General features: G+C 44.2%; 1 protein-coding gene across 2 annotated transcripts in view; it reads right to left on the bottom strand.

Annotated features, from left to right (window-relative positions):
- Positions 1-6,528: 6,528 nt before the first annotated feature.
- ADRA1A (adrenoceptor alpha 1A) overlaps positions 6,529-22,254 on the bottom strand; it is a 110,526-nt gene continuing 94,800 nt past the window's right edge. Inside the window, exons 2-3 of one of the 2 annotated variants that reach the window (XM_059695934.1) lie at positions 21,322-21,707; positions 6,529-9,061 (exon numbers count right to left, since the gene is read on the bottom strand). In XM_059695934.1, coding sequence (XP_059551917.1) covers positions 9,029-9,061; positions 21,322-21,707 — 419 coding nt within the window. In that variant the 3' untranslated portion in view covers positions 6,529-9,028. Of the gene's footprint in view, positions 9,062-16,143; positions 21,708-22,254 lie in introns of those variants that run through there. The other variant, XM_059695933.1, reaches the window with a different exon arrangement.

Genomic DNA, 22,254 nt, shown 5'->3' with positions numbered 1-22,254 from the left:
GTCAGTGCCGGCAGCCACCACTTGCGCCTGCTGATGGCACCAAATGATCGGGACCGGTGCCGGGCAGCAGGTGCAAACACCAGGTGGGACCAAGGCATGTGGGAGCAAAGAATTTTCAGTAACCACCAGAGGCTCGTCCTTATAAAAGCAACCAGTGCCCCACCTTGGTCTGGTGCCCCAACTCACCTGCTCCACCATCCTGCCATGGCCAACGCCTGCCATGTTCCGTACACGCCCCCTGGTAGTCAGCACACGTCATAGTGACCAGTTGTTCAGTTGTTCCACCATTTGGTCTATTTGCATATTTGCCTTTTATTATATAGGATTTCAAGGATCCATATATTTGCATATGCATTTCTGGAAGATGCTTTAGAATGTAGGCTTCCTAAGTCAAGTCTATTTTTTTTTTTTACCATGATCTGTTCATTGATGTATTGTGAGATGATGCCTGACATATAACAGGTGTTCAATAGATATGTGCTGAATTAATGAATTTACTAGAAAATGGTAAACTCTCCTTTGGGGAGTAGGCCTAAAGGTTGGCAGAACTATTACTTTTTTTAAAAAATATATATTTTATTGATTTTTTACAGAGAGGAAGGGAGAGAGATAGAGAGCTAGAAACATCGATGAGAGAGAAACATCGATCAGCTGCCTCCTGCACATCTCCTACTAGGGATATGCCCGCAACCAAGGTACATGCCCTTGACCGGAATCGAACCTGGGACCTTTCGGTCCGCAGGCTGACGCTCTATCCACTGAGCCAAACCGGTTTCGGCATACTTTTAAACATTTTACTATTTTATTTTTTCATTACAGCTTGCATTCAACATTAGTTAGTTTCAGGTGTACAACACAGCAGATAGACATTCATATACTTTACAATGTGTTCCCTCAGATAATTCAAGGGCTCACCTGGCACCATAGATAGTTATTAAAATATTGTTGACTATATTCCCTATGCTTTACCTTACAACCCATGCACATTTTGTAACTACCAATTAGTACTTCTTGAATCCTTCACTTTTTCATCCTCCCTCCCAACACTCTTTCCCTCTATCATCCACCAGTTTGTTCTCTGTGTCTATAAGTCCATTTCTATTTTGTTTGTCCATTAATTTTTTTCTTTAGATTCCTCATGCATTTGCTTTTCTATGTCTGGCTTATTTCACTATATATCTGAAAAAACCCAAAACACTAATTTGAAAGAATATGTGCACCCCCATGTTCATTGCAACATTATTTATGATAGCCAAGATATGGAAGCAAACCAAGTGTCCATCAATAGACGAATGGATAAAAAAGCTGTGGTACAATGGGATATTACTCGGCTGTGAAAAGAACAAAATCTTGTAATTTGCAATAGCATGGATGGAATTATTAATTTCTAACTTACCCACATATGGTATTTATGTGGGGAGGGTGGGAAGAATGTCTGCTTCTATCCTTGTGCTTTTGCCCACAGAGAAGAAACTGCCCTTGTTTCACTGTCGTCCTTTGTCCTTACGACCCCTCCCCTGCCTCCTACCAGCAAAACCGAGAACTGTCTATTCTTGCTGGTGGTTCTCAGGCCTTGCATCCCCAGTGGGCAGGATTTCATTCTTGCCCACCCATACGTCACCCCATTTCAGAAGCACATGTGGCCGTACTTATGCTTCAATGTCGGCTTTCCTACCAGTGCCTTACTCCTCAAGCCTGGACATTTTAGAATCAATTAAGTGGGTGTAAGAAACCTGGAGTGGAATAGAGCTAGTCTGGGAATAAATAAACATTGTATTTTCTTCCCATTGGCTCTTATCTTTCTACATATAGTGTTCCCACAGAAGAGAACTGCAGGGTGGGTGTGGTGCCACTCAGGAGCCCAAAACTCAACCCAACCCCAGATACTGAGGCACTTTTATTTAGTTAGTTTAATATATGCTTATATTATCTTTGAAAGGAGGATATGGATTAGAACATAAGAATAAAGTGAGGAGTGAGTATGGGGGTAGTGGTTTTTCTGTCCACCTACACAACAGAATAATTATTTTTCATAAATTCTGCTGGAGGCATTTGCATTTATAAACAGGAGAGAAAATAGTAGGCTGGCAGAATGATTTGGCATTAAAAGACTCTTTGAGAAAACTGGTTCATAAATTCATTAAGTACTTCATTTAAAGCAAAAATGCAAAGAAACAGAATTTTCTGAAAAACTTTGGAGTCTGAAACAGAGACGAACAAACTCATTGTGGGTGGGGGTGAGGAGTCATGCTGTATAATGTCTGAAGAAGGATCGCAATTAGAAGAGTTTTTCTAGAAATTGAGTAAGGATGAACACTTTTCTATTCTGAGATGGTTTCTGTGTTGTGCCTATATTAGCAATAACTAACAATAACAATGATAACTAGCATCTATTGCTACTGATTGAATGAAGCACAGGACTTCTTTACATGAATTATTCCAATGAAGAAGGTGTAACTATTATCTCATTTTACAGATAAGGAAATTAACATACAGGTAGGCTTAGGCCACATACTGCTAAGTGGCAGGAGTGGGGTGCTGATGTTGGCTCGTACAGGATCCAGAGACATGATTGTGCACATCTCTCCCCAACACATGTTCAATGATGTCAAGTTGGTAGCTTGATATGTGTTATTGTAAGAGAATTTACACCACGGGAATTGACAAATTTGCAAATTCTGTGTTTTTTTCTGTTTATTTGTGTTTTGTTTGTTTGTTTGTTTGTTTTTTCTAGAGAGTTGGCTGCTAAACATTTACTGACACCTCATAGAATAGGATTCAAACCCAGGTAGTTTGATTTGCAGACCATTTTCAAAAATAAATGTTTTCATGCAAAATTATTGATAACTAGGGGCCCAGTGCATGAATTTGTGTACTTTGAAAGGAACTGTGGGCCGCGAGGCTGCAGTAGGCACAGGGGCGGGTCTTAGCCCATCCTCTGCTCCCCTGCCCGGCTCCTCCTGCTGCGGCTCCACGTCCCCTGTCTGCTGGCAGTCCCGCTCCCGCCACCATAGCTCCTACATGCTGAGAACACTGGCCCCACTTGCACCCGCTGATGGTGCAGAGCAATTGGGGTCGGTACCAGCAGAAAGTGCCATCAGTGGGTGTGAGCAGTGGCTGCTGCCCTGATCGCTCCTCAGGAGCAAGGGGAGGTGGAGAAGCCCTTAAGGATGATCAAGGTCAGCAGCTGCTGCTCACACCCGCTGATGGTGCCAAGCGATTGGGACTGGCACTGGGCACCAGCAGTGAGTGTGAGCAGTGGCTCTGGCACAAAGAATTTTCAGTAACCACGAGAGGTTCGCCCCAATGACAGTGACCAGCGCCCCACCTTGGTCTGGTGCCCCAATCACCTGTTCCAGCATCCCGCCACAGCTGACGCCTGCCATGTTCCGCACATGCCCCCTGGTGGTCAGCGCATGTCATAGTGGCCAGTTTTTCTGGTTGTTCCACCATTTGGTCTATTTGCATATTATACTTTTATTGTATAGGACTAGAGGCCCAGTGCACAAAAATTTGTGCACTCAGGGGGGAGAGGGGGTCCCTCAGCCCAGCCTGTGCCCTCTCACAGTCTGAGACCCCTCGGGAGATAATGACCTGCTGGCTTAGGCCTGCTCCCAGGTGGCAGAGGGCAGGCCCAATCCCTAGGTGCAGCCCCTGGTCCAGGCTCAGAGCAGGGCTGATTGGGAGTTGGGGCGCCACCCCGTCATGCACAGAGCAGGGCGGATTGGGAGGTTGCGATGCCACCCTCAGTCATGCTCAGGGTAGGGCCGATTGGGGGGTTGGGGCACCGTCCCTGTCACACTCAAGGCAGGGGTCGATGGGGAGGTTGTGGCGCCACCCCCTGTCACGCACAGAGCAGGGCCCATCAGGGAGTTGAGGAGCTCCCCCCGTCACTCACAGAGTAGGGCCGATAGGGGAGTTGGGGCACCGCCCCCTGTCACACACAGAGCAGGGTGGATCAGGGGGTTGGGGCGCCGCCACTGTCACACTCAGGGCAGGGCCGATGGGGAGGTATGGCTCTACCCCATCACACACAGAGCAGGGCCCATGGGGGGGGCGGGGTTGGGGCGCCACCCTCTATAACCCACAGAGCAGGGCGGATCAGGGGGTTGGGGCGCCGCCACTGTCACACTCAGGGCAGGGCCAATGGGGAGGTTATGGCTCTATCCTGTCACACACAGAGCAGGGCCCATGGGGCGGGGGCAGTTGGGGCACCGCACCCTGTCACACACAGAGTTGCAGGGCAATCAGGAGGTTGGGGAGCTCCCCCCTATCAGGCACAGAGCAGGGCTGATCAGCGGGTTGGGGTGCCTTCCCCTGTCACGAACAGAGCAGGGCGGATAGGGAGGTTGTGGCCCTGCCCCCTGTCACACACAGAGCCACAGGGCTATCAGAGGGTTTGGGCGCTTCCCCCTTTCATGCTGATCCCGGTGCCGGGAGGCATATTACCCTTTTACTATATAGGATAGAGGCCTGGTGCATGGGTGGGGGCCGGCTGGTTTGCCCTGAAGGGTGTCCTGGATCAGGGTGGGGGTCCCCACTGGGGTGCCTGACCAGCCTGGATGAGGGGCTGATGGCTGTTTGCAGCTGGTCACAAACCCTTCAGGGTGGGGGTCCCTACTGGGGTGCCTGGCCAGTCTGGGTGAGGGGCTGAGGGCTGTTTTCAGGCTGGCGGGTAACTGAAGCTCCCAACCGCTCCTTTTTTTTTTTTTTATTCTGGGCCAGCTTTAGCTCTGAGGCTTGGCTACAGCTCTTAGGCCTCCACTGCTGAAAGCAGGTATCTGGTTTGTTTGGGTTCTATAATTGAAACACTGTTTCAACTCCAGCTCTGAGATCCCAGCTGGCTGAAAGCAGGTTTCTGGGGTTTTGTTTAGCTTCTATATTTGTAACAAAGTTTCAAACTGCAAGCTCAGAGGCCGGCAGCGGCAGGCGGGAATGTTAGCTTCCTCCGTCACTGAAGCAAGCAAGCCTCATGTTTGCTTCAAGCTGCCTGGCTGCCGGCTGCCATCTTGGCTGGCAGTTAATTTGCATATTGCCCTGATTAGCCAATGGGAAGGGTAGCGGATGTATGGCTAATTACCATGTTTCTCTTTTATTAGATAGGATAGTGTTACAAATTGTGTCACATAAGACAATGTGAACCACTTTTAAATGGGTATTCTGTTGCTTCCAGCCAAATGCACCCTAATTTGATTCCTAGCACTTCCTTATAAGATGATGAACATTAAATGAGGTGATGCATTTGAACCCGTTAGAACAGGGCTTTCCACAGTGTTAGTCACAGTAGAATGCACAGCAGAGACGTGGCCCTAATATTATTATGGCCATAGTTTAAATAATTTTTTTTTACCTTCATAGGAACCAATGAGTGTTAACATTAACAATATTTCCACTTTCTCTCCCAGAGTCTATAACCTGAGGCAAAAAATACGTTAAAAAGAGAAGTCATTGGATAAACCAATGATATTAGTTTAAAAATTAGTTTTACCACTTTTAAGCTCAATGAAAACAAAGGCTGGATAATTGCAAACTTCTGTGTATCTTAGGATTCCCTCCCACCCTCCATCTGCCTGCCACTCCCCACCTTTTGTGGGGATCCATGGAGTGAGGCTACAGTCACGCTAACTGAGCCTGGATTATGACCAGCTGAGCACCCACAAGACATGACATCATTTGGCAAAACCCAAATCAGTATAGATGTGATGCTATTACTTGACTTAGATGCTAAGGGCTTTGGGTAAAAAAATAATGATTCTTCATCACCAGAAAAATAATGTTATCTTTAGGGGTAGCTAAAATGACAGCCACAACCAAACCAGCAAGATCAATAAGAAAATGAACAACATGTAATTGCTCAGTGCTAACTAGATATCAGGCACTTTTCTAAACCTTTGAATTTGCTGCAGCATTGCTTCATTTTATTATCTCCACAACCCTCTCACTGACATATAGTAATTGTCCCTATTTTTGAGAAGAAAGAACTAAAGCGTTAGGAGTATGGGATCTCTGTGTTGAAATCATCTAGGTGGTGAATGGTTGAGAGAATTTGGAACCTGTGACAATTTGACTCTAGTGGTCTTGTCCCCAGTGATGACACCACACTGCCAAGGAGTCCCATTGAGGGAATGGGGCTGAAGGGGTGGTGCTGGGGCTTCCAGGCTCTGAGATCATGGTCAGACTAGAATCTCCACAGTAAAACTCCCCTTGAACTGTGTTGCCATGGCCTTCTCTGACCACTAGTTCACTTAACCCATTGCTTTGGTTTTGGGTCACTTAATACATTCAGCCTTGAACACATTCAAAATTTTTGTATGTCTGAGTTTCATTATCACCTTTCCTTGACTCTAAATGCAGTTGTATTTTGGCTCCTACCTGAACCCTGAATGCTGCCAACTTGAATATCTTATGTACAAACTACTCCATTTAGCTGGCTAAAGACACCAACTGCCACTCCACTTTCAACAGACATAGTAACAATAGATTGTGATTAAAGAACTGGGCAATATGTGTTTAAAGAAAGAGGTTTAAAATATTTTATTAGAGATCATACATTAATGTTGAACATATATCAATGTTGAACATACATCAAGATTGAACAACACTTAAATATTATGGCATCCATATTTAGAAGGACAATATAAATGCTTATAATTTGAACAATCACTTTATTAAAGAAATAAAATAAATTCCTTTTCAACAGTGGGCTGCATGATCCATCAAGTATATTTTTCAATAATTTATTCTTCTTCTTAGTAATATATACATTTATTTTCTTCAGACACACACACAACGAAAGTGATTGATTCTTTACCACTTCACATCATAAACAAATGGACCTGTAAAAATGGCATGTAGAAAATTCAGAAATATTTAAACAGCACATTCCAAGGATATTGAGTCCATTTAAGAGACATTAAATGTTTTAGAAGCCATTGAGTCAGCCTGGGTGTCATATATGTGCGTCAATACAAAATGCTGCAGCAAATTCAAGTATAGCAATTCTCTCACATGAACATATTTATCTGACTCAGGAGAATATTCTCCTTTCAGCATAGAGCACACACCAAACTCTCAGCATGATACAGTTAAACTCTGTAACATGGAGGGAACGGGCTAAGATCAACTCAACTGACCAAATACCAAAACCTGGAGGAGGGCATAGATCACAAACACGGTATAGTTAGAAATTGTACGTTACAAGGATCTTATTTGTCACAACAATCATAAGGGCTCTAGGAAAACCATAACAGCAAATGTGGACAGTCAGCTCACATTTGCTTTTCTGGAAACGTGGAAATGCCACGTTCCTATTTTGAACAGATCTAATGGCGAGAGAAACAGAAAAGCTGCAGTAAGCCAGGAAATGGCACAGGGTTCATGTTTAAATGGCATCAGCTGGATTTACTAAAACACAGTTTTAATTTCAAAGACAAAACAAGCCTCCAAATTTGTTTTTATTAGCCCCAGAAAGCCACATCCTTCCTAACTGCTAGTTGATTGTAAAGGAGCAACTCCAAGGCCCTCACTTGTTTCCGTTTCTCCCACCACCTCTGCTGCATTGGAGCTGTGATAGGCACCCTTCGCTCTGACAGCAAAGATACTGACCCTTCAGCGATGGACGACGAGCCAGCCAGCCTTTGGGGTACTGGAATGATACAATTACTTTCTAGATTTTTTGTAGGGAAAATACTCTTTCTCTTAAAGCTTACTGCACAATGTTTTCTCACTAAAAAAACCCAATTTCTCAATTTTTAAAAACGTTAAGTAATAGCACATAAGATTTGCATATTAAGACTTCCAAAACATTTGTTTGTTCTTATGAGTGAGCCACTTTTTGTTGAAGCAAATGTTTTTTGCATGATGAGAAAGAAATAAACTTTTCTGTGTTCAGCCAAGCTGAACATGGGAGCTTTGTCAGAAAAACCCTTGGACTCATCATTTATTGGCTCGTCCTCGATTCTTCATTGGAAAAGAACAAAACAAAACAAAAGAGTGAGGAGGAAAGCAGGTGTGGTTGGTCTGAAGGGAACTTGAGGGATGAGGTTTGCAAAGCCAAGTGGCCATCTATTTAAGCAAGACTGACTTCCGTGTGACCTAACAGAACGGAGGAGGTGGCAAAACTAGCACATGCCTGAGGTTCACTCCTTCCTTGATTGGAGCAGCTCTTCTGTCCCACTCCATTCTGTCCTCCAGGATCCAACTCAGAGGTCACTATTTTTGGGAAGGCTAACTCCAAGGCTGGTGGGTGCCTTCCACCAAACTCCCACGGGACAACACTTACCACTCTCTGCTATAATTATAGATTTGCCTGCGCTCTCCACAGACCACAGGAGCCTTGGTCATGAAGAACATGTGTCCATCATTGTCCTCCACTCTCGGGACCTGTGCCCGGAGCCCTTACTGATAACACAGATGGATAAAGGAGTGAAAGACCCGCTGTGTGCCATGGCAGCTTCCCTTGGCAGAAGGTGATTTTGTTTTGCAGCAAGGTTTTTTTGTTTGTTTGTTTGTTTACTTCTGTGAATATGCTAGAGTTTGAGGGACACAATAGGGGGGAGCTGACTCTCAAAAAATTTGTATTCACAGTTACTCCTTAAATCACTGTTGTCCCAGCATTGACAATAGTAATATGTTAGATTTGTGTCTTAGATGAATGCTTGATAAACAAGTACATCCATGTGGACATACAGGCTCCTGACCGTGGGTAGCAGGAAAGGGGCCGGGCTGGACACCCTCCTTGCTGGGTGGTAAGGACAGCACCCGGGGGCATACACCAGGCTGCATGTAATGGTTGTCTGTCCCTTTAAAATCAAGGCAGAATGACCTGTAATGAATTACATCCATGGTTTTCACATACACAGCATCATGCATCAACATGACCCAAATGTTATCCTTCTGTAGAGTAAAAATTCTTACTCCAGACACAACGTCTCCATTTCTACAAGTTTAGACTTTGGTAGAGCTGGTTCTTTGTAAATCGAGGCCCACACTCATTTCCCTGTTTTCCAGGCCAGTCACATTCTGTTCCCTAGGCGATGATGCTGTCTCCCTTCTTCCAGCGCTGCAAGAAAGGAAAACTCTTCGTTTTAATTTGGGTCAACACCAACCAGTTCACCCTTTGCCACAACTCAGCAGTTGCTTCTCAAAACCCAGAAGACTGAAATAGACATAGGCTGTGTTTATACAAAGCAGAGTTGGGCAAAGAACCTCATCCCTGAAAGTAACTTTTCCCCTCCATTTAAAATAAGTATGAGATTCTGAGTCACGAGAGACCATTTGACAGGTCCCTGCCAAACAAGGCCTTTGAGTATGGCTGACAGCCTAAGGCAGACTGAGTCCTGGTGGGCTGAGCTTACATAATGGACTTTCCTGTCAAGCCACCTGCCCAGAAGAGCCCTGGAGATCATTTCAAGGGATCCATCGAAATGTTGGGGCTCTCACCGACAGCACTTGAAGCTAGAGCTGAGACTGAAAGCGGGTGCTCTCATGATGTGGGTTTCAGTTCAGCTAGAATTAAAACTGCCTATGGTTCATGACTAGACATTTGCTGCTTTATCCTGTAAACACTGACTTCTACAGTTACCCAGGCCAAGCATAGCTCAGCCCTACTTCCTGAGATGATTTTAGACCCAAGCTTTGTTTCAGATACTCTAGTGTTTTCCAATGGTCAGAATTACTTCTCTTTCTACAGACACACACACATCTTTATGACAGCATTCTATGCAGAGTCTTTTATAGAACAACCATAACAACAAAATACTTCCTATGCCAAGTGAGTAGTCAAGGCAAGAAAGATTACAAATACCACCAGCCCTGGGTGCCCTTGTTCTGGGCTGAGAGAGAGAGAGAGAGAGAGAGAGAGAGAGAGAGAGCTCGGTGGAAAGCTTCAAAGTATCACAGTGAGTCTGATTTTTAAAAATTAAAACAAATGTTCAGGCAGAGATATTTCCCACCCAAAGAAGATAGCATAGTGGGGGGAAGGGAACGAAGGAATAACTGAGAATTGAAATTTGGTGCCTAGCACCCTAAATTTAGGAATGATAGCATCCAAGCAATGGCACAACATCCATTTAGTATTTCCTCTCTAATGAAAGAGTAATTTGTGTCTTGACCAACTTTTGGAAATTTATCAACCTGAACTAGGAGAATGAACAAAGAAAACAGACTTATTCTGTCATTCCTGTATGTGGAGTTTTCAGTGCTTTAAGATACATTAAAGGTAATTGATTTAGAATAATGTTTGACTTATAATGCAGGTTGGGGTCTACTATGATTACATATGTTTAACTCCATTACATTTGCCTACTATATTTCAAAGGCGAGAAAAGTGGGGCCAAGAGAGGTCAAGTGACTTGTCCGAGTCACTTAGTTAGGCACAAAGATGGGGCTGAAATGAGGGCCAGGCCATGTGGCTTCTAGGTCACTGCTCTTCCCACATCACCACTTACAAAATCTTTCAAGTTGCCTTCTGCTGATTGGCCCTGGGTGGAGCTGGTTAAGGTCAGGCCAAGGGTTCAGCAGGCCAGGTGACCAGTCCAGGTGAACTCCAAGACTACATACGCCAAAGGCTCAACTTTTCCCTTAACGCCCTACAGATGTTACTGTCTTTCTTTTTCTCACACTCATATCACTGTATGGGTTCCCTGTGAAAATCTTTCCTTGGTAAATGTGACTGTAAAATCTTCCACTTCACCCTATCAAAATGTGCAAAGGGCTTGGCACATAGTAGATGCTCCAAAACTGTCATTTCTTCCTCTTTGGACTTGACCCTCATCACAGTGCATTGTCTGGAGCACTCTTGCTTCCTCTTCTGCAACACTGGATGGAAGAGGTGTGCAATACTGGAGAGCGGGCTGTGGGGAATTTATTCCCCAGAGACAAAAATGAACCATTTTCCTTCCTCCACATCTGATGCATTAGCATGTGTTTGGATTCAGGCTTGAAAAGCTGAAACAAAATTTCAGTTGCAGAATGTCAGCACTCATGTGCTGAAGTTTAAGTATCAGGGTTGAGTGTGACATTCAGCAAAGGGAGGCAGAGGGTCTGCTGAGCTGCTGGAGACAAAAGCAAGCATGAGACCCTATTTTTTAATTCAATTGCTCCCTAATAAATGTTTACCCTCTTTAAAAATATAGGTAGAAAACTAACAATAAATTGTTATTTAAATATTTATCATACTTGCTTGTTTTGCTCTTTAAAGTACTTTATGGGTTACTTTTTAATATTCTTGTTACTTATCAAACTAAATGTGGGCATTTTTATTTTTGATTGAAGCAGCTCACTCACCTCCCCATCTACCAATGCTCCCTCTTTCCCTGCTCTTTACGATGACAATCCCTCTGCTCTGACACAGCGCCTGGGTGGGAGCGGCACTGTGGATGGGAAGCATTCAACCCGATGCTCAGCATTTGATTAATGGGCCAAGCAAAGCCCCCGCAACCCTTGAGATATTAATTAGCCAAGCTGCCGAGCTGGAATCTTTTCATTATGAAAGATAAGGCTGGGTTTAGCAAAAGGAATGGGGACCAGAGTGAGGAAGAAAGGCAAGTTTTTGTGTGTGTGTGTGTGTTTTTGCGTGTGTGTTTTTTATAAATCAATAAACCATTGCTACACTCATTCAAACCTGTTTTTGGATGGCTTTGGCCTCAATACACTTTATACTTTTGTAGGCCCTGCCTTGTCACATGATTTCTCCTCTTTTCATTTCTAGATTGGACTGAAGCTGATGTACTACCTTACTCTGGACAACTCACCCATTGCCAGATTGGGGACTTGTGGTGATACAGCCTCCCATGTGCTCCTTGGTGACCCATCTCCCAGGCCTGGATTCTGACATTGGTTCCTGATCCCATTTGGCTCTGTCTCACCTCTCTCTCATGGTCTAGGGCAGTGGTTGGCAAACTGCGGCTCACAAGCCACATGCAGCTCTTTGGTCCCTTGAGTGTGGCTCTTCCACAAAATACCGACTTCTGCGCATGGGCCACGAAGTTTCAATTGCACTGTACGTGCGGGCCTGCATGTGGTATTTTGTGGAAGAGCCACACTCAAGGGGCCAAAGAGCCGCATGTGGCTCAAGAGCCGCGGTTTGCCAACCACTGGTCTAGGGTCTGTCTCATTCAGTGACGGCATTCTGTTTTCCTGGATGCAGATGTCTCCTCGGGGATCCCAGGCCTGCCTACTCTAGATGGCACTAACCTGGGATTCCCCACTGCTGTGCTCTGCACCCCTGATGAGAATCTCACTGCGACTTTTAAGAAGCCCAGTGTTGTCAACTATTACCTGAGCCTTCCTGGTGGGTCACTTTGGTATTTCCAAGTCCCATGGACCTGCTCTACCAGTCCCTGCCTGTAGCTAGTGCTTGGATCTTGTCCCTCTTTGTCCCCTCTCTTGTTGCCTACTCCAAGGGGTCCTGGTCCCCAGATATGACCACCCAGGTGCTGAGGATTGCTATGATCATACAAAACAATTTGACTGTTTCTGCCCTTCCAAGTTTTAATCTAGTTGAGAAGAGAGACATATGTAGCTACAGTATAAAGTAAATTTAAAAGGGAGAAAAATATAGATTTTTAAAAATGACAGAAAGATCACAGTAAAATGCACCATTGGCTGCCAGATGCATTTTACAGACAATTGCTGTGGCTATTTGGAGACAGGATTCAGGAAGGACTGAATTTAAACATCTGACCTGGAAAAAGAATTGTGGATACATTTTTATGAGCTAAAAGGAGAGTGGGGAGGAAATTGTTATGGTTTGAATTGTGACGCCCCAAATTTTATGTGTTGCTATCCTAACACCTTGTGCCTCAGAATGTGACTGTATTTGGAGATAGGGCCTTTAAAGAGGTAATTAAGGTTAAAATAAGGTCATCAGGATGGGCTGTGATCCAATCTGATTGGTGTCCTTTTAAGAAGGGGAGATTAGGACACAGACACACGGAGGGAAGGCCACGTGAGGACATGGGGAGAAGATAGCCATCTGCAAGCCAAAGAGAGAGGCCTCAGGAGGAGCAACCCGCTGACACTTGGATTTCAGGCTTCCAGCCTCTGGAACTGTGAGAATAAGCCTCCGCTGTTTAAGCCCCAGCCTGCGGTGCTTTGCCAGGACAGCCTGAGCACACTGATACAGGCATTCCAAATGCATGGGGCTGTGGCAGCAAAGCAGGAGCGCACGTGGGAGGAGACGACCCTTTGCGTGGGGTCGTGAGGCTCCTGGATATGATGAGAGACTAGAGGGCGTCCGTGAATGAGTCCCAGGAGCAGGTGGGCCGGAAACAAAGCAGGAGCACCAGGAAGAAGGAACCTTTCACCCAGCTGAGGTCTGTGCATCAGGTTAGCACTGCTTAATGCTGACCTGGAACCAACTTGACTCTATGAGATCAATCCAGGCTTTGAAGAACCTATGGGGAAGTGAAAGGGAAAAGCCACAAAGACGAGAGATGAAGGATGAAGAGGAAGAGAAAGAGAAGGTGACTTCGTGGGGCTTGGTAAATTGTCAGAGGGTGGTAAGTTGTCAGGGAGTGAGAGCAGACTGGTAAGAAGAGGTGCATTCCGGTGAGGGGCCAGACACCACTCCTGACTACCCGCTCTTTGTAATATGTGGCTGCTCATGTGTTTGTATCTTTCATTTGGAACTAACAGTAAAAAGCAGAAAGACAGCAATGTGGGTAGAGGGTGAAAGCCCTTGGGAAGGACCTTGAGCTGCCTTCACCTTACCTGCGTCGCTGGAGGCTGTGGCGGGGAGGGGCAAAAGGGCCAGCTTGCAGCATCAGGCCTAATGCCTGATATGGGGAGGGGATGAAGGGTCTGAGGGAAACTCCGCCTTATCACCTAGGGTTATGCATGGCACTCTCTATCCCACGGGAACTGGCACCCACAGGAGTAAGGGCATCCCACCCCGACGTCAGTCACTGCCTATAAGTTTGGCAAGAAGTGGAGTTTGGAATTATTGAGAGAGAGGAAAAGATAAGGAAAGGAGACAGACAGAGGGAAAGAAGGGGGCAGCAGAAGGAAGCTGCCACACGGAGGTGGCCCAAGCCTTCCTTTCTGTGTCGTGCGTGGACAGTGGCGCTACTACTGGCCTCGATCCTTCCATGTTCTTTCATGTCAGTCCTGCACCCATTACTACTCCAGGCCCCACCCTGAGCCCTGCAGGAGAGTTGCATCTCCTAACATTGCAGATACCTGCCCCAGGTCCGGGAACATAACACCTTGTTTCTAACCTGGAATGTCTTCCTCTCCTTCATCGCCCATTAGCACTGGAGAGAGAACAGGGAACAGGTCCCTCCAACAAAGCACTAGCTCAGAGAAATATGGCTTCATCGCCTCATAGTAATGCCATTTCAAGTCAAGTTAAGCAATTTCAGCCTTAAATCAAAAGGAAAAATAGGAAAAGAAGGAAAATGAGGAGGAGAAGAGAGCTGCTAGAACTAGTACCTATTTGTCTTTGGGAAGACATCCCTCTCCCAGCACCTCTTTCTGTGCCCCACTTTGTAATGAGCTCCAGGGAACACTCTCCAAGGCCCTAGTGCAGGGGGCTGTGGTCAGGAGGCCTTCCCAGAGCCACACTTGGCCTGAAGGCTTCTGGGGAATTGCTTCAGCAGGGTTCGCAGTCTGGGAGGGACTTCACATCAGCCCTGGTCAAATGGCACCTACTGGTTGTTGCTACTCTCAGGGTCAGCCAGGATGTGCTGAGGGATTTTGCCAACGAGGTGAAGAGTTGAGAGAGCTCCATGGATTCCCCTGGGATTCTGCTGACTTGCTGTTCTACAAAATACAACAGTGGAGGGCGTGGTGGGTGCTTCCCTCTTATCCTGACGCCTATGTAGAAAGTCACAATGATAGACTAAGTGTATCTTTTGGGTGGACAGGGGATATAGAGCCAATTCCACCGCTGATTATGAGCTTGTCACTTTATACCTAACAACTCGTGCAGGTTGGGAACATTAAGCTAGTCAAGTGGAGATGTATCAATGGCATATTAAACAAAAAGGATGTTTGCTGAACACCAAAATCTGCTTAGCATTATATTCATAAAAGTGTAAGCTAGCAATTGTATAGATCAGGGGTGGCAAGTTACAGTCCATGGATCAAATCTAGCCCATGCCTGTGAACTAAGACTGGTTTCTACATTTTTAGAGGATTGTCCCCCCCCCCCCCCCACACACACACACTTTCGAAATTAAGCAAAGCAGCATGTGTTACAGAGCTGGTAGGGCTCCACAATGCCCAAATGCCTAGCTGTGTACAGAAAAAGTATTCCGGCCTCAGGTATCCCTTAAATAGATCTTTATTCTTTAGTTCATCTGAGAACATCCTTCCTCTCCCCCATTTCTAGCAATGCCTCTTGGAAGAATGCATTCTTGACTTGCAATAAATGAGCTTGGAACACACCCAGCTCATTAGCTAGGGACCGTCTGTGCCTCTCTGTATGTCTCATGCCAAGTGCATTTAGTGCAGGAGAGGAAGTGAGCAGTTTGCTGACAGTGATCATCAGGTTGTATACGATGACTCTCGGGCTCCCTGGGAAAGGAGGGCCTTGAGATTCCTTTCGGGACCTTTGCATCCTGAGGTCCTAAAGGTGTCAATCGCTGCTGGCTTTACCTTATGTGTCACCCCATTGAGCAAGACAAGAGCTCCCTGCCCTGCTTATTTCCTCAGCTTTGCTGTTGACTATCTAGGGAGAAAGAGCAGCATTACATCAGCTTGCTTTTCAGCCAATGAGAGAAGCATAGACAAATATGCACTCAGTCCCTAGAACAATCTTGTACTGCACAGCTACTGAGCTGAGAAGGTACAAACAACTGAAAATGTGGACTAGAGATGAATTAGTGAGCATGAAAGTCAGGGTTTCAAGAAACACAATGGGCCTTGGAGATAGTGAAGGCTCATGGACAAATGAGTCAGAGGCTGGATTTGGTTCAAAGAAATCCTTAAACCTCTCCCTACTCCTCTACCCTCATTCCTTCCAATGTTAAGTGCAGATACTCTATATTATGGAATAATACTCAGGAATGACTTGAGATAGGCAGAAGTACTATAAAAGGTATGAAGTAGTGTACAAATGGGAGGAAACATTAAACTGATATTGGGATTTTCTATCTTCACTTATTTAATATTGCATCTGAATGTACCTACTATTATTCAGGCTTTTTAATAGGTCAGCATCTTTATTATTTTTTTCTCCAGATACAGTATACATTTGCTCTTAGATTTTTTGATCCAACTAAGTCTGAATTTTTCAGTGTTTAGCAATAATCATTTCTAGCTGATAAGGTGGCAATGTGGACTATGGCACAGAGGGAAAGTAATGTAATAACTCCGCAGTTACACAAAAAGGAAAGAGAAAATGAATATGCATAGCTTTAGGGCAGTTCCTTGCTTATCACTTGCAGTAACGTATTCCTGAACCATCCATCCTGCTTTGAGAATATCTATGGTAAATCTTCTTTCTCCTCAACAGTCCCCTCCCCGATGCCATAACCTTCCTTTTGGGTGGGGCACTCAGTAATCTGTGTTGCAAGAGCAAAGGAGAGATGGCTTTTTCCTGCACAGGGCAGATAAGGTCCATCCTCAGCCCCCGTGACATTTGGGTCTTGGGAACATGAATGAGGTAATGCTGATGGGAGCACTGGCTAGGGGCCGGTGTCCTCTGTTGAAATCCTGACTTGCTTTTGCCAGCCCAGCCCTACAACAGTCATCTTGCAGGGACTTTGGAGGCCAGAAGGCCACTACTGCCATTGCTTTTTGAAGATGATGCCTACTCCACAGCACACTTTGTAGACAAGGAACAGTTGCCAACAGTGTTCCAACTAGCTTAACTGGAGCTGTGTGCAGGTGGTTTCATGGTTAAAAGTCCTAGTAGTTTTAAAAGAAATCAGAGTAACAGGTGAGCATACATCTGATGTTGTCTCCATAGTTACCACCTCTGCCTTCTATTTCAACACCCTGCTTCACTTGCAGAGTTTACCTTCCATGCACTTGGGCTCCCTTCTCCCTTTGCTGATAAACAGAGCTCTTCCCTTAATTAAGTCAACACGTAGGCAGAGGCAGCATCTCTTTTGGCAAGAGGACCTGAGCAGAACCAGCCCCAGGAGCAAGTGAAAATGTGTGTCAAGCTGTGATTAAGTAGCTGTGATTAAAGACTGAATAATTACCCTCCCAAGCAAATAGGTCTTAAAATGTTCTCTCAGGCTACAAGCAGGAAACCTACTGGGCCTGCATGATGGCTCACTATGAAAGAGTAGGGAGGCCGGGACACCCAGGACATCAAGTGTTCATTTAAGAAAGGAAACCCAGGACCCAGGGGAGGCCATCTAATAAGTAGCCACTTTGCCAACCGATTCCCCATCTTCAAAATTTGCCCAGGTCTCTGGCTACCTGGAGATCAGCATTCTGAACCAGGGCCCCATCGTGACAGATACGGCATTCACATATTTGACACATTCTCTGAGCTCTTTGCAATCCTGGTGAAATACCTATAATTTATTTTCTCTTTCTCAAACTAAAAAAACAAAATTGTTGGAATACAGTTGAGAAAAGTGATGTCATATTTGTTTTTATTTAGTTTAAAAAATGATATATTTCCCGAAAGTGTGCCAATTAACTGTGGTTGGTAGTCAATAACGCCGGTACCCTATGAAAGTATTTCATACCCACACGTGTGTTTTGCTATTCTAGGCCAATGCAGCAGCCTCTTCTGCATTCTCTTACATGCCCATCTTCTCCCAATTTCATACAGTTTGTGCTCCTTGCAAAGCCTGAGTAACATTCCAGGCAGTGATCCCTAGGAAAGCGGTGCCGTCTGATAGAATTATAGACGCCAAACCCTTTCATTTATGACCTGCTATTTGTTGGTTTTGGCTGGAATGAATATTTGGCAGGATATTTATCAAAGTTAATTGGCAAGCAAATCCCAAGGGAACAACGCATTAAAAAGTTCGGGCCTGGCTTAGCATCCTTAGCACACCCGGTCCTGACGTGGGGACTTCTACCCCCACTATTCATGAGGCAGGGGTACTGTGGGGAAAAACAACAACATGCAGACTTTAATGTCAGGGAGAACCAGGATTGAATCATGGTTCCTCCTTGGCTTTGAGCCAGTCCTTAATCACTCTCAACTATCAGGTTTTAATCTAAAAAATGTGAATATTTTTGAAATTGTGAAATTGCTACAAGGTTTAGGGACAATGGATACAAAAATGCCCTGGTAATGCCTGGCACACAGTAGCACTTAACAAAAAAGCCTTAAGAAAATATTTATTTACCCAAATACCACCGTCTACCATGGATGGACCAATTCAAGTAGGTGGTGAGAGAGTTACAAGCCTCAATATTTTGGAGAGTTTAGCAAACACTGAGTGATTACAGGCAGGAGCGGTCTCGGATGAGACACAACAGAGGCGAAAGGAAGAAAACGGTGACAAGCAAAATGCTTTCCTGAAATCCTTGCAAACATTTGGGGACATTTTTGAATAAAGAGATTCAAGGTCTCTCTTAATGCATGCAATTTGAATTGCAGAAGAAATCAGGTTTTGCCTATCCCATCAAGTCAAGCTGACTTTTTGTGCTGCGGAGACAATCCCAAAGCAGCTGCTTTTCATAACACATTAGAGAAGACATTCTGACCCTTGTTGCCCTGGGCAAATTCTTCAAACTCCAAATAGATGCAGTACACATGTAAGTATAAATATGACCACCATTTGTTAAACCGTGACAATTTTAGATAGTTTTTGGCATGCTCAAAGGTACAGAGATTTTTTGTGGGTGAATAAAAAATATCTTGGATATTGTTATCCCACTTTGGCTAAGTCTTGGGTGACATTATTAATTTCTTGTAAAATTGGAGTGTTTATACATAATACCATATTATGGGAAAGGAAAAAAATGTTAAAGTTTACCTCCCTGGAGGGAGTGGGTCGGAGAAGAGTGTAGCAGACAATTATTTATGGATCATTTTGCATGAACACAATTGTCATGGCTTTTGTCTGATGATGGAAAGATTTTCTAGTTGTTTATTTTGATTAGCACTGGCATTAATGCTAGCTTCCTGGTGATCTTAAACTTAAATTTAAATATCTAATATTTAAATTCGTCAGTAATGCAGTTTAAAGATCATCTCAAACATGGAGGCATATTTTGCTGAAGGAAAACTGTTACCATTCTTTCATGGGGATGTTGTTCCTGGAAGGGGAAGCCTGGCCAGAGTTTTTTTTAAAATTCAGATTCTGAAAGAAGTTCTTCTCAATAATGAAACTTATTTTTCCTATTAAGGCAGAAGAGGAGCGAGGTTTGCATATTCACATCCTTCCCTGGTGCCTACATCCATAATAGGACAGCCACATCTGGTAGAGCTGTTGTGGGCCATGCAGAAAGACCAGAAGAGCCTAAAAATCCAGCCAACATCTAATGCCAGAATCCAATTTATGAGCCCAAGGCAGAATGTCTATCCGGTCAGCAAGAAGACACTCTCCAAAAAGAGGTGAGAAAGTGGTAATATTCTATGTCCAAACACAACCAACAACCAAATCCAGTCCACATACAAACATTCCCTCCATGGCAGTATGCGCAGGTATTAGCCTTTCAGAAGAATTTAAGGAAATTATCATTTTGCTGCAAGGGAAGAAGAAATAGATGATGTTGGCTACTATTTTGCCGTGAAGGTTTAAATAACGGCTACATTCTACTTCAAAATTTTTAGAGGGAATTACCCAAATATGGGGAAAGAGCCCATGAAATGATAAGTAGTTTTAGAACAGTGATTCTTGTCAATAATTATTTCAAAACCTCATTTTAAATTCTTATTGTGAAATATGAAAAATATTTTAATTTTTACATATAATTACCATCTTCATATTTAGTAGGTATACTGAGTTATTAAGGTTTACCAAAATTTGGTAGACAAAAACCAAAAAATAGCATGTTGCCTGAAGAAAGTGGAAATAAATGAAGTGAATGGGATACTGGATCTTTTACCAGACTAAATGGACATCTGTCAAAAACTCTTTGCAAACTCCTGCTATTGATGGGCTTTTAGTCAGTATGCTCCCAAGATAAGTGTGTGTCACTCAAATTTCAGAAAGGATATACTTAGATCATAAGGCTCATTCCAACATTCTACAGGTGCATGGAGACCTTGGCTCTCATCCACTATGCAAAAGTGAAGCAGCTGAGAAGAAATGGAAATCAAGATGTGCCTTTCAAAATATTATCACCTGTGGCTTTTCATAGTAGAGTTCTGAAAAAGGTAAGTGATTTGTCAAGAAAGATCTTTCTAGGCCATGTCAAAGAGGCTGTAGAGTAATTTTGCAGCCTCTAATTTAGCATGAAATTAGCACCCAGTCCACCCCAACCTTTTGGTCTTTAAATACTTTACATGAGAAGACTTCCTCCATCTGATCTAGGAACTGCTTAATAGAATTTTGTCCACAGTAGTTAAGTTGAAAAAATTACCCTCATCTCCACTGTCTTCCAATAGGAAAAACCTATCCTTTCACTGGCTGGTTCTTTCAACACACTCTAGACCCAAGCCTAAAGGATGTGCCTACTTCAGTGCAGAGATATGCGTGCCCCTCACCCTCATCCTTAGGGAATCAGGAGAAGTAGCTGGTCAAGTCCCCGAAAAACGTAAATCTCACTGTCAAGTTTAACCCAAGCTGAGACACTGGATGTATCAGAAATGAAGTGTAAAACTTGCTCTAAAAATAATGAGTATCAGCCACCATCTTAAGGCTCTTCCTCTCCAGGCCCTCACCCTGTAAATATCCAACACCGCTGTCAATAGGTTTAGCCTGAAAATAAAATCCCCTCACTCCATCGAGAACTAGCTCCAAACTTAGAGTGTGTGCTGAAAATATTCATGATGAAATCATAATCCTATATTTATAGACTTTTGGATGGTGCATGAAATTCTGTTTCCCATGGTGTTTTTCAATGAAGGGGTCAGACGTGGAGAGCGGGCTCAGAGGATGCCCCAGAGAGCATTAGCCTCAAGGACGTGCTGTTTATCCTCATTTTGAACTGGATGGCCGTGTGACATCCTCCCTCCTCCCTGAGCCCTACCCACTGCCCAAGAGTTGGTCTCCTCCCCGACCCATTCCCAGATGGTCCCTGGTTGGAGGGTTCTGTCTTGTCATCCAAGAAGAATGAACATGCCTAAGATTATCCCCCCTTCCTTCTGACCTTTCCTGTCCTCTAGACTTCCTCCCCGTTTTCACTGAGGGAGATGGTGTGGATCTTAATGGTTGGAATTTGATGGTTCTCTCCATGGCTGGGGGTCGAGGGCCCCATGCAGCAGCAGACCTGCAAAAAGCTTTTACTTCTCACCCGGGCTGTGGTGCAGGCTGATTGGTCTTTGGACACTGTAATCTTGGCAGATCCACGAGGCAAGGAAGAGAAAAACTTCCATTCACAGACCCCATCTGTCTTGGAGATCTTATAGAAGGTCTCTCCTGAGCTCACAGGGATGCGCACCAGGTCCTTGTGCTGCCCCTCCAAGGTGTGGCTGGGCGGGTGCAGAGTGTATCCCAGGGCCCGTTTGGAAGACTGCTTTTTGCGGAGACACTGGATTCTCAAGACATTCTGAAAGGCCTTTTTAAACTCTTGACTGGAGCACGGGTATATAATAGGGTTGATGCAGCTGTTTAGGTATCCGAGCCAAAATGCTATTTTAAAAACTGTTTCAGAGGGCTTGAAGTCAGGGAAGAAAGACCCTGGAAGGAAACACATAGATTCATAAATATTATTTGCAAGCCAACAGGTCAATGGTCTAGGAAAACAAGCAAACAAATCAAGAAACATCCTTTTAGATTATTTTTTTAAAGTTTCAAATGATACCCAGTGCATTTGAGTTTTTCACATTTGACTGACTAGCCCTGATGAATGTAATTCTTTGCACTATCCCCAAGACCATTCTCTTTGGCCCACATGTGCAACATCAATAATGCGAGCAGGCCCAGTGGGTAGGGTTACACTGGTTCTCAGTAGTAAACATTCCCTCATGTCTGCTTGAAAGCTTTACGTAATGAAAACTAGGAACTTAAGCTGAGTCTACATATGCAAATTTTTTGCCTGAATTTTAAAATAACTTGGAATTCATTCAAATAACCCATATAAAAATGGGGTTATTTTAATATTCCTTTTGTTCTTTAAAGCAATGTTATACAGACACAACCTAAATAGTTAGGAATTCCTTCTCTCCTGAATATTGGAATTGTATATTTTAATAAGAATCCAAAATTTTTTATATATATATATTTT

This window comes from Myotis daubentonii, chromosome 5, assembly GCF_963259705.1.
Source record: "Myotis daubentonii chromosome 5, mMyoDau2.1, whole genome shotgun sequence".
NCBI classification, from domain to species: domain Eukaryota; kingdom Metazoa; phylum Chordata; class Mammalia; order Chiroptera; family Vespertilionidae; genus Myotis; species Myotis daubentonii.
The sequence above is the reverse complement of the archived record's forward strand: the minus strand, read 5'-3'. Positions and strand labels throughout refer to the sequence as shown.